At 39.9% G+C, this 12843-nt stretch overlaps 1 protein-coding gene across 22 annotated transcripts in view; it reads left to right on the forward strand.

Moving 5' to 3' along the window:
- TLCD4 (TLC domain containing 4) overlaps positions 1–12843 on the forward strand; it is a 113410-nt gene that overhangs the window by 86723 nt on the left and 13844 nt on the right. For all 22 annotated transcript variants that reach the window (XM_017879799.1, XM_017879804.1, XM_017879800.1 and 19 more), the window contains one exon: positions 7881–7954. In XM_017879799.1, coding sequence (XP_017735288.1) covers positions 7881–7954 — 74 coding nt within the window. The remainder of the gene's footprint in view (positions 1–7880; positions 7955–12843) is intronic.

Genomic DNA, 12843 nt, shown 5'->3' on the forward strand with positions numbered 1-12843 from the left:
TCTTCCTGTTGAATTGATCCCTTTACCATTATGTAATGGCCTTCTTTGTCTCTTTTGATCTTTGATGGTTTAAAGTCTGTTTTATCAGAGAGTAGGATTGCAACCCCTGCTTTTTTTTTGTTTTCCATTTGCTTGGTAGATCTTCCTCCATCCCTTTATTTTGAGCCTATGTGTGTCTTTGCATGTGAGATGGGTCTCCTGAATACAGCACACTGATGGGTCTTGACTCTTTATCCAATTCGCCAGTCTGTGTCTTTTAATTGGAGCATTTAGCCCATTTACATTTAAGGTTAATATTATTATATGTGAATTTGATCCTGTCATTATGATGTTAGCTGGTTGTTTTGCCCATTAGTTGATGCAGTTTCTTCCTAGCATCGATGGTCTTTACAATTTGGCATGCATTTGCAGTGGTTGTTACTGGTTGTTCCTTTCTATGTTTAGTGCTTCCTTCAGGAGCTCTTGTAAGGCAGGCCTGGTGGTGACGAAATCTGTCAGCGTTTGCTTGTCAGTAAAGGATTTTATTTCTCCTTCACTTATGAAGCTTAGTTTGGCTGGATATGAAAATCTGGGATATAAAGATTCCTTTCTTTATAAAGGAAGGATATAAAGATTCCTTTCTTTAAGAATGTTGAATATTGGCCCCCACTCTCTTCTAGTTTGTAGAGTTTGTGCCGAGATATCCGCTGTTAGTCTGATGGGCTTCCCTTTGTGGGTAACCCGACCTGTCTCTCTGGCTGCCTTAACATTTTTTTCCTTCATTTCAACTTTGGTGAATCTGACAATTATGTGTCTTGGACTTGGCTCTTCTTGAGGAAATGTCTTTGTGACATTCTCTGTATTTCCTGAATTTGAATGTTGGCTGCCTTGCTAGGTTGGGGAAGTTCTCCTGGATAATATCCTGAAGAGTGTTTTCCAACTTGGTTCCATTCTCCTCGTCACTTTCGGGTATACCAATCAGACGTAGATTTGGTCTTTTCACATAGTCCCACATTTCTTGGAGGCTTTGTTCGTTTCTTTTTACTCTTTTTTCTCTGAAGTTCTTTTCTCACTTCATTTCATTCATTTGATCTTTAATCACTGATACCGTTTCTTCCACTTGATTGAATTGCTTACTGAAGCTTGTGCAAGCGTCAGGTAGTTCTTGTGCCATGGTTTTCAGCTCCATCAGGTCATTTAAGGTCTTCTCTATGCTGTTTATTCTAGTTAGCCATTCGTCTCATCTTTTTTCAAGGTTTTAGCTTCTTTGCGATGGGTTCGAACATCCTCCTTTAGCTCGGAGAAGTTTGTTATTACTGATAGTCTGAAGCCTTCTACTCTCAACTTGTCAAAGTCATTCTCCATCCAGCTTTGTTCTGTTGCTGGCGAGGAGCTGCATTCTTTTGGGGGAGAATAACTGCCCTGATTTTTAGAATTTTCAGCTTTTCTGCTCTAGTTTTTTCCCATCTTTGTGGTTTTATCTACCTTTGGTCTTTGATGATGGTGATGTACAGATGGGGCTTTGGTGTGGATGGCCTTTCTGTTAGTTTTCCTTCTAACAGTCAGGACCCTCAGCTGCGGGTCTGTTGGAGTTTGCTGGAGGTCCACTCCAGACCTGTTTGCCTGGGTATCACCAGCAGAGGCTGCAGAACAGCAAATATTGCAGAATGACGGATGTTGCTGCCTGATCCTTCCTCTGGAAGCTTTGTCTCAGAGGGGCACCCAGCCGTATGAGGTGTCAGTCAGCCCCTACTAGGAGGTGCCTCCCAGTTAGGCTACTCGGGAATCAGGGACCCACTTGAGGAGGCAGTCTGTTCGTTCTCAGATCTCAAACTCTGTGCTGGGAGAACCACTACTCTCTTCAAAGCTGTTAGACAGGGATGTTTAAGTCTGCAGAAGTTTCTGCTGCCTTTTGTTCAGCTATGCCCTGCCCCCAAAGGTAGAGTCTACAGAGGCAGGCAGGCCTCCTTGAGCTGTGGTGGGCTCCACCCAGTTTAAAAGTATTAACCCTTTGTTATAGATTTCTTGGAGTAGGATCAGAGGAGTTCAGTAATAGGCAAANGCAGAGGCTGCAGAACAGCAAATATTGCAGAATGACGGATGTTGCTGCCTGATCCTTCCTCTGGAAGCTTTGTCTCAGAGGGGCACCCAGCCGTATGAGGTGTCAGTCAGCCCCTACTAGGAGGTGCCTCCCAGTTAGGCTACTCGGGAATCAGGGACCCACTTGAGGAGGCAGTCTGTTCGTTCTCAGATCTCAAACTCTGTGCTGGGAGAACCACTACTCTCTTCAAAGCTGTTAGACAGGGATGTTTAAGTCTGCAGAAGTTTCTGCTGCCTTTTGTTCAGCTATGCCCTGCCCCAAAGGTAGAGTCTACAGAGGCAGGCAGGCCTCCTTGAGCTGTGGTGGGCTCCACCCAGTTTAAAAGTATTAACCCTTTGTTATAGATTTCTTGGAGTAGGATCAGAGGAGTTCAGTAATAGGCAAAAGGTCACACGGCTAGTAAGGGCAGAGCTATAACCCTGGTTTGTCTTTCTTTTAGACTACATCTTATTGCTCCTTAGTTTGCTAGTGTGCCCACTAACCGTCTGCTTCTAGATGTTTTACTTCTGTTACATGGGCCCTACATTCCCCTACTTCTTCTGCATGCTTACCCACTTTTACCAGCCTTGCTTCACTAAATCTAAATGTATCAATGTTTGGAGATTCAGACATTTTTATTTTCTTATAACAAGTTTGATAACTTCTAATTCTGTTCCACTGATATCTTTATGAGATTAAAATCTGGATGATTTTCTTCTTTTCTTTTGGAATGAAATGTGAGTGTTGTTTTTTTTTTTCTTTTTTTAAGAGACAGGGTCTCACTAATGTTGCCCTGGCTGGGCTCAAATGATCCTCCTGCCTCAGCCTCCTGAAGGCTGGGATTATAGGCATGAGCCACCACATCCAGCCAAAGGCTAATATTCTGATAATCCTCCCTCCCACTCAGAAATAGTCCTGAAGGACTCTTGGGATTTTGACTTTAGAGGTGATGTGCTTGTTTAACAGCAGTGAGAAGGCAAGGTTTAACTCAGGAAACATGGACCAGGCACTGTGTGAGGCTTTATGGATATAGTAGTGAATAAGGAACAGGAAATGTAGATATTTGCAAGGAGCTAAGTACTTTAATAGATAAACAGAGACATCTGTGGAGACAGTGGACTGGGGGTTCTCCCAGCTAAGAGTTAAGGGGTCAGGAAAAACTGTTCTAGAGGATTGTAGCAGGTCCACCTTAAGAGCTGTGCAGTCTGGGGTAGGTGTTTATAAACCTTTGCTCAGCACGGTTTCTGAGAAATAGGGAGCTAGCTCCTTGGGGCTTATATAGATGGGTGGCAATTTCTAGACTAGGAAAGCACTTCTCTCACTTTAGTATACCTTGGAATCACCTGGAGGGCCTGCAAAACACAGCTGCTGGTCCCACCCGTCATGGTTTCCCATTCAATATGTCTTGGATGGGGCCCAGGAATATGCATATCTAGCAAGTTCCCAGGTCATGCTGATGCTCTTATCTGGGAACTACACAAGAACCACTGGGCTAGAAATACTGGAACTAACCATTCTCTTTGGGAAGAGGAGAGAGGAATGAGAAGGGCCAAGATGTTATGCCCAATTTTTTTCAAATTCAAGAGACAGTTTCCTCAAAGTAAAATTTGCACTTTGGTCAAAGTTGTTTACATGAACATAACACCAGATTTACCATTTTTACAGTGACTCTTTTAGTACTTAATGAAAATCATGAAGTCAAGTTTTATCTGATATTAATTTGGTACTTTGGTTAATACTTTTAACTCTTTACCAATATGAAAGGAGTTGGAAAAAGTAATCTTTTAAACTCTCAAAAAAGGTCTTATAGTATATTTTGTGATTTTTTTTAATTTTTAAAGTTAATATTAACTAGAGAGAAATTTTTAGAATCTTTTAAAATTTTGTTTTAAGAAACTGTCTCGCCGTGTCACCCAGGCTGGTGTGCAGTAGTGTGATCACAGTTTACAGCCACAACCTCAAACTTCTGGGTTCAGGTGATCTTCCTGCCTTAGCTAAGTAGCTGAGTCAGACTACAGGTGTGCACCATTGCGCCCAGTCTAAAATAGTTTTTAAAGTTTAATTAAGGCTCAGGCTATTGCTGCTATAGTATTTTGATATTTTACATGACTTTGGGGAGTCTGCTTTAAAATACTTTATAAGTTGTATAAAAATAAATTTTGGTATTTGATCTCATCTTTGGAAAAACTATTTATTTGAAGGATATAGTAAGAAATTTAGCAAGAATTTTGGCTGACCTTAGGAACACATTAACTAATAACATTTTGCAGCAGTCTGGTCTGTCATGTTCTCTAAACATTGAACGTAGTTATGTAGAATGCCATAGACTTAGAACAACTAAAGAGAATTGTTAGGAAAAATAGATCAGAAGAAAAATCACCTTTGAGGGGAGAAAGTCAGTGTTATGAATGAGAGAAATTATCCTTAAGGAGTAAAAAGTTCACCTATAATTTTTTTAATGTTTCATGTTTATTATATACATGAATTTATCTTAGTGAGGGATTATAATAATACAAATCTTTCTTTCTTTCTTTTTTTTTTTTTTGAGACAGAGTCTCACTCTGTCACCCAGACTGGAGTGCAGTGGCACGATCTCGGCTCACTGCAAGCTCCGCCTCCTGGGTTCACGCCATTCTCCTGCCTCAGCCTCCCGAGTAGCTGGGACTACAGGCGACCGCCACCACGCCCGGCTAATTTTTTGTATTTTTAGTAGAGATGGGGTTTCACCGTGTTAGCCAGGTTGGTCTTGATCTCCTGACCTCGTAATCTGCCTGCTTCGTCCTCCTCCTGGGATTACAGGCATGAGCCACCAGACCCAGCCATAATACAAACCTTTCTAAGATGTTTGTGTCTGGCTCAAGTAAGAATCTCATTAAAATAACTTTTTCCTTTCATTTTTTTGTCCCCTCGAGTGATATTTTAGTTGTGTACTATTTTCAAAGTTCTCCCTTGCCCTAATTCACTATAGAATTTAACTACAGAGGTAGCAAAAAAACCAGAACATTTAATTTGTCTTGTTTTACTTTACTTGTTATTTTAACTTCTTCTTAAATATTCCAAGCAATTCTTTTGAGAAAACTCACCTCAACTTTGAACAAGGCACCAAATTTTTTCATTAAAAAAGCACACAAAATACTTCAGGAGTTTGAAATGCAAATGGCAATTTGTTCCTTATTATCTTTAAAGTGCTTCTTTATGCTGAATAAATTAGAGGGCTCAGACATTTGTGCTTTTCTCAGCCCTTTGCTTTTTTTTTTAGCTGCAAATGTGATTTTGAATATACATTAAAATGAATTATTTGTTTTTTTTAATTTTTGTATAGAGATGGGGTTTTGCTGTGTTTGCCCAGGCTGGTCTTGAACCTCTAGGCTCAAGTGATCCTCCTGCCTCGGCCTCCCAATGTGCTGGGATTACCTGTGTGAGCCACCATGCCCAGCCTAAATGCATTTATAATAAAACAAAGATGAGAGTGGCCTGTTGAGAGCTGTCCAAGTCGTACCATTTTACCACTGAAAATCCTGCAGCCTGGGAAACCCCTTCCTGTGATACAACAAAATCATGGCAACTATGATTTGCAGTTCACAGTAATGGATCATCCACTGATGCAACTTAAGTGTGTTGTAATTGTGAGCAGTAACAGTCTGTCATTGACTTTGCCCATTGGAGTAACTGTTGTGATTTGTATTGACATAGTGTTAGTTTAACCTACCACACAATGAATACTGTGTATTTTCTGAGAGTTCAGATAATGCAAATGAGAACAGTTATGATATCAACACCAGAGTGTCCCAGACATCACTGAGAAGGAAAGTTATTATTGTATATGGAAATCTGTGGTATTTTATATATATTAGTATATAATGATATGTTATAGACAGAGGGAAAGACACATAAAATTTAATTAGGGAGACAATACAGAACATATTGCACAATAGGCAGGAAAGAATTTGGGATCGGGCATTGTTATGGGTTGAATTGTGTCCCCTCCAGAATTCATAGGTTGAAGTCCTAACTCCCAATACCTTAGAATGTAACCTCAGTTGGCAATAGGGTCATCGTAGATGTAGTTAGTTGAGTTTGTATTAAAATATGGTGGGCCCCTAATCCGCTATAACTGGTCTCCTTATGAAAAGGGGAAATTTGGGCACAGACATGCACACAAGGATAATGCCACGTGGAGACTGGAGTTAGGCTGCCACAAGCCAAGGAACTGCAGGAAGCTGGCTGAGAGTCCCAGAACAGATTCTTCCCTAGTGCCTGCAGAGAGCACATGATCCCGTTAACCCCTTGATCTTGGACTTCTAGCCTCCGTGTGAGACAATACATTTCTGTTGCTTAAGCCACCCAGTTTTTGGTATTTTGTTATGACAGCACTAGCAGACTAATACAGGCTTGATGGAGGAGATGTGCAAGCACCTAAGGAGACCGTGTCTCTCAAGTCTGGGATAAGACAGGCAAGCACATCTAAATTAATCTGCACTTCTTCCATCTTGTTTAAATAAAAGCATTTATTATAACAGAAAACTAGTATAGAATAATAATTTCAAATAAATACCTATTCTTCATATTTGTGTGTTAAAGTAATAAAACCTCTGCATAATTCTTTCTCATACGTTGTTATGCCTCTGGACTGGTATGGCTGTGCCCTGGTTGACTCTCTGAAAAGTTGGTCACCCCCTATGTATTCAGTGCTCCTCTTGCCTGCTGTTTCTGTGTCTTTGGCCATCTCTCCTTCCTTCTTCCTCATCACACATTCTAAGTATTGCTAAGGATAATGAATTTGTGATTATAAAAAGTTTTAGATTAACCTTGTTAAAGATAGTTTGTATAATCTAGCTTAGAATATTGAATCCCTAAAATAATTTTCATGAATAAATACTAAAATTATCAAATAAAAGTTCACCTTTTTTAATGCTTCATATTGTTCTCATTTGGAAGGTAGCATGGTGTAGCCAGTAGAAAAATAGTTTCCAAACTTTTGTGTATATCTAATGTATTGGGGTGGGGAGGACTATTTTCTTTGGCATGTAATCATAATTCGTATTTAATTGGAAGTGCTGGAGTGACTCCATTTACTTAGTAGCAATTTTTAAAGTATATTCTAAAAGTTTTTAGAATGTATACTTTTGGTTCTCTTTCCAATGTTTACTAACTCTGCTAAACTTTTCATATTATTTAATTGGTAGAATGTATTATGTATTATGTTTAAACTTGAAAAGGTCTCAAAGATCCTAAATTTAGCTCTAGGATCTTCTGATTCACAAATATATTTTTCAGAACAAACACGGCGGCCTATGTTGTCATACTGTGCAAATAGACCTCTACTGACAGGCTTATGTATTGTTATTTAGGATAAGTGCTTTTTTGAGATTTTTAAGGTGCTTCCACTTAGTGGATATAAAGTGAGTTCCTATCGGGTGTTACATCGTTATAAAACTCCTCACCTTCTGAAATTCACGGCACTTTGTGATCATTCTTTCCTACAGTCATTTGAAAATGCCATTACTAATGGTTATTTACAGAGTTCACTTGTTTAACGTGAGACAACTGCTTGAAGCCTATTTTCATTAAGGGGACACTATATACATAAGTGAACATAAGTGTATAATTTACTGTTTTTTAAAAATACTGTAGAATTCCAAGGATCTTTCTATATTCTCACCAAGAAAATCAGTTTAACAGTAAAAGGTAGAAAACTTCTTGATCTGTTTTGGTATTGATTGTTATATTATACTGAGAAGCTATTTGGATATTTCTACAGTATTTGAGAATTTTGTTAAGAATGTTATCCTTGACGTTGTGTTTTATGTTTATCATTCAGAAAAATGGAGTGCTGGTATACATTGGGAATTATCGCCTGCTTGCAGAGCTTTCCAGCCCTTTTGTGAATCAGCGGTATGTTACTGATATCATTTATTATTTTAAAGTCATGCTGTTTATTCTTAGTTTGGGCAAAACCTTTTCCTGTGATCCTAAAGTTAGTATATAAAAGATATGGATCTGTGATATGAATTGTTATCACCATCATACAAATGAGGAAAGTGAGCCTTGGAAAGGTTAGAGTAACTTACCCAAGCTTCCCTAGCTAGCAAGTGGTGGTGCTAACTTTTAAACCCTGCTCTTTGCAGTACGATGGTGCTTTATGATGAAACAGGGTCTCAAAAATGTATTTGTATGCCCATGTCCATTCCAGCATTATTCACAATAGCCAAGGGGTGCAAGTAATCTCAATGTCCATGGACAGATGAATGCATAAGGAAAATGTGTTACCCATGCAACAGGAATATTATGCAGCCTTTAAAAAGAAGAAAATCCTGTTATATGCTACAACATGGTGTGCACTTCAAGGACAGCTCATTCTTTCACCCTTCATGTTGTACAATGCAAGCTGAATGGTATTCACTGAATCTTAGAATTCAGTGGGGCTGTTTATGGAAAAGGACAAATATCACTCTGACTCATTTTGGGTTTAGCTCATATTCCTGACACTAACTTCTGCCTGTCCCCAAATTCTTATATTGACATTATCCTAGTGACTCATTGAAATACATAATCTTTTTTATTTTTTTAAATTTAAAAGGCTACTTTTGCCTGGGCTCAGGGGCTCACGTCTATAAATCCCAGCACTTTGGGAGGTTGAGGCAGAGGAGGATCGCTTGAGGCCGGGAGTTTGAGACCAGCCTGGGTAACATTGTGAGATCCCATCCCTACAAAAAGAAAAAAAAAAAAAGAAAAAATTAGCTGGGCGTGATGGTGCTTGCCTGTAGTTCTAGCTGTTTGGGAGGCTAAGGTGGAAGGATTGCATGAGTCCAAGAGTTTACACAGTGAGTCCAGTGAGCTGAGATCCAGCCTGGGCAAAACAGAAACCCTGTCTGTAAAAAAAAATTTTTTTTTAAAGACTACTTTTATTTTAAATACATACAATGTAAATAACTAAACTAACAATTCATAATACTGATAATCATCACTAGTGAATTATTATTTTTGAGATGGAGTCTCGCTTTGTCGCCCAGGCTGGAGTGCAGTGGCGCCATCTCAGCTCACTGCAACCTCCACCTCCGAGGTTCAGGTGAGTCTCCTGCCTCAGCTTCCCAAGTAGCTGAGATTACAGGTGCCCACCACCATGCCTGGCTAATTTTTTTATTTTTAGTAGAAACGAGATTTCACCATGTTGGCCAGGCTGGTTTCAAACTCCTGACCTCAAGTGATCCACCCTCTTCGGCCTCCTGAAGTGCTGGGATTACAGGTGTGAGTCACTGCGCCCGGCCCATCTCAACCATTTTTAAGAATACAGTTCAGTTGTGTTAAGTATATTCACATTATTGTGCAACAGACCTTTAGAACTTTTTCATTTTGCAAAATTGAAACTCTATGCCCATTAAACACTAATTCCCTCTCCTGCAGGCACTAGACAACCACCTTTCTACTTTCTGTTTCTATGATTTTGACTACATAATTCATATGAATGGAATCATACAGTGTTTATCCTTTTGTGCCTGGCTTATTTTGCTTACTATAATGTCCTTGAAGTGCATCATGTTGTAGCATATAACAGGATTTTCTTCTTTTTAAAGGCTGCCTAATATTCCTGTTGCATGGGTAACACATTTTCCTTATGCATTCATCTGTCCATGGACATTGAGATTACTTGCACCCCTTGGCTATTGTGAATAATGCTGGAATGGACATGGGCATACAAATATATTTTTGAGACCCTGTTTCACATTCTTTTGGATATATTTCTAGAAGTGGGATTGCTAGATCCTATCATGGTCCTTTTAATTTTTTGATGAACCTTCATGCAGTTTTCCATAATGCATACATCTTTTTACATTCCCACTAACAGTGCACAAGGTTCTGATTTCTTCACGTCTTCATCAACACTTGCTGTTTTCTGTTCTTCTGATAGTAGCCATTCTAATGGGTGGAGGTGATATCTCATGTGTTTTCTTTTCTTTTCTTTTTTTTTTTGGATACAGGGTGTCACTCTGGTTCCCAGGCTGGAGTGCAGTGGCATGATCTTGGCTCACTGCAGCCTTGACCTCTCAGGCTCAAAGGATCCTCCCACCTCAGTTTTCTAAGTAGCTGGGGCTTTAGGCATGTGCCACCACACCTGGCTAATTTTTGTATTTGTTGTAGAGATGGAGTTTCACCATGTTGCCCAGGCTGGTCTCCAACTCCTGGGCTCAAGCGATCCTCCCACTTTGGCCTCCCAAAATTTTGGATTACAGGTGTGAGCCACCATGCCTGGCTGGTCGTGCGGTTTTGATTCACATTTTACTTTGATTCATGCATTTTTTGGCCATTTGTGTATCTTTAAAGAATTGCCTGTTGACATTAATTGCCCATTTTTTCCTTTTTTTTTTGTTTTTTTTGATGCAGTTTTGCTCCGTCGCCCAGTCTAGAATGCAGTGGTGTGATCTTGGCTCACTGCAACCTCCACCTCCTGGGTTCCAGTGATTCTTGTGCCTCAGTCTCCCAAGTAGCTAGAATTACAGGCATGCAACACCATGCCCAGCTAATTTTGTATTTTTAGTGGAGATGGGGTTTAGCCATGTTGGCCAGGCTGGTCTCGAACTCTTGACCTCAAGTAGTCCTCCCACCTCGGCCTCCCAAAGTACTGGGATTACAGGCATGAGCCACTGAGCCCAGCCCTTTGCCCATTTTTAAATTGGGTTATTTATTTTGTTGTTGTAGTTTCTTCTATATTCTGAGTATTAATACTTTATCAAATATATGATTTGGAAATATTTTCATCTATTCCATAGGTTGCTTTTTCACTCTGCTGATTGTTTCCTTTGATGTGCAGAAGATTTTAAAGTTGATGAAGTCCCATTTGTCTGTTCTTGTTTTTGTTACCTGTGCTTTTTGTATCATATCCAAAAAAGCATTGCCAAGTCTAATATACTGAAGCCTTCCCCCTATATTTCCTTCTAGGAGTTTCATAGTTTGGTCTTACGTGTAGGTCTTTAATTCATTTTGAATTAATTTTTGTATATGGTATAGGGGTCCAACTTCATTCTTAGAATGTGGATATATAGTTTTTTCAGCACATTTGTTGAAGAGACTATCTTTTCCCATTGCGTAGTCTTGGTACCCTTGTCAAGTCATTTGGCCATACATGCAAAGGTTTAATTTCTACAGTAGCTTGTAATTGACTTCCCTCATTCCAGATACACCCTCTCTCAGTCCTTTCCTCACAGTATTACCAGAATCATCTTTCTTACATTCCACTTTCACTACCTGATTTTTTCACTGAAAGCTGCATTGTGTTTACACATCTCTCTGACTTCTGAAGTTCTCTGTGATGTGCTCCATATGTCTTCAGCCTCTTTTTTTAAATTATTCATTAGAATCAGTTTTGTATCCTTACTGTCTTGTGTTCCTTTGGGTTTTCCTCATATTTTTTCCCTTATTCATATCCTCCATTTTCTCCCCATCTTTGAGAAATTTATCCTTCAAGACTCAGTCAAAATCTAAAACCCAGGAAAGGCTTCTATGATTATATGTTGTCTTTTGTTATTTAGTACAAGGATAACACAGCAAGTTGGGAGTATTCCACATCAGAGACACATAAGTTAGAGCGCTCACTCTGAATGAAGCCTCATGAATAATTTTGAAGATACTGGCCATCGGAGGCACAAGCAAAGCAGGAAGATGTTCAGGACGATTGACAGGGCTCCCTAGGTCTGTGTGCATAGGGTATACTCTGGAACAAGATTACCTGTGAGGTCTCTTTTAAAAAATAATTTTATTTTTTAGAAAGATTTTTGTTTAACCACCAGACCACTTGGGAACCTGTGAGGTCTCTAAGTGATGTGTGCAGTTCATATCATTTACATAGAAGGAGCTCTCTTGGTGATAAAACACCTCCACTTAATCTTGAGTTACATAGCTTATGTGGCATTCTCAGGGGGGTCAGATGTCATAAATCCATTAATTCCTGGGTCACTTACATAAGCAATCCTAGACTAAGTATGTTCTGCTAAAAGCATCCCATAGATGAAGCCTCTCTTGCTACAAATTTTATTAGTCTCTTTATCAAGAGGTCTGGCATTAGTGTTTACCAGCTGATTAGCCTGGATCCGCTGTCTTTTTTCGTTTCTTCTTCTTCTTTTTTTTTTTTTTTTTTGTTGTTTTTTGGAAATAGAGTCTTGCTCTGTCATCCAGGCTGGAGTGCAGTGGTGTGATCTTGGCTCACTGCAACCTCCACCTCCCTGATTCAAGGCATTCTCCTGCCTCAGCCTCCCGAGTAGCTGGGACTTCAGGCTCGTGCCACCACACCTGTCTAACTTTTTGTATTTTAATGGAGATGGAGTTTCACGGTGTTGCCCAGGCTGGTCTCGAACTCCTGAGCTCAGGCAATCTGCTCACCTCGGCCTCTGAAAGTGCTAGGATTACAGGCGTGAGCCACTGTGTCCGGCCTCTGTTTAATTTTTATTTTATTATTTATTTAGTTTTGAGATGGAGTTTCACTCTGTCACTCTGGCTGGAGTACAGTGGCGCGATCTCGGCTCACTGCAACCCCACCCTCCCAGGTTCAAACGGTTCTCTGGCCTCAGCCTCCTGAGTAGCTGGGATTACAGGCATCCACCACCACCTGGCTAATTTTTGTATTTTTAGTAGAGACGGGGTTTCACCATGTTGGCCAGCCTGGTCTCGAACTCCTGACCTCAGGTGATCCACCCACCTCAGCCTCCCGAAGTGCTGGGATTACAGGCATGAGCCACCGTGCCCAGCCCTTTTCTTTCTTTCTGTTTTTTTTTTTTTTTTTTTTTTTTTTT

The sequence above is a fragment of the Rhinopithecus bieti genome, unplaced genomic scaffold, assembly GCF_001698545.2.
Source record: "Rhinopithecus bieti isolate Rb0 unplaced genomic scaffold, ASM169854v2 scaffold_11919, whole genome shotgun sequence".
Taxonomy (NCBI): domain Eukaryota; kingdom Metazoa; phylum Chordata; class Mammalia; order Primates; family Cercopithecidae; genus Rhinopithecus; species Rhinopithecus bieti.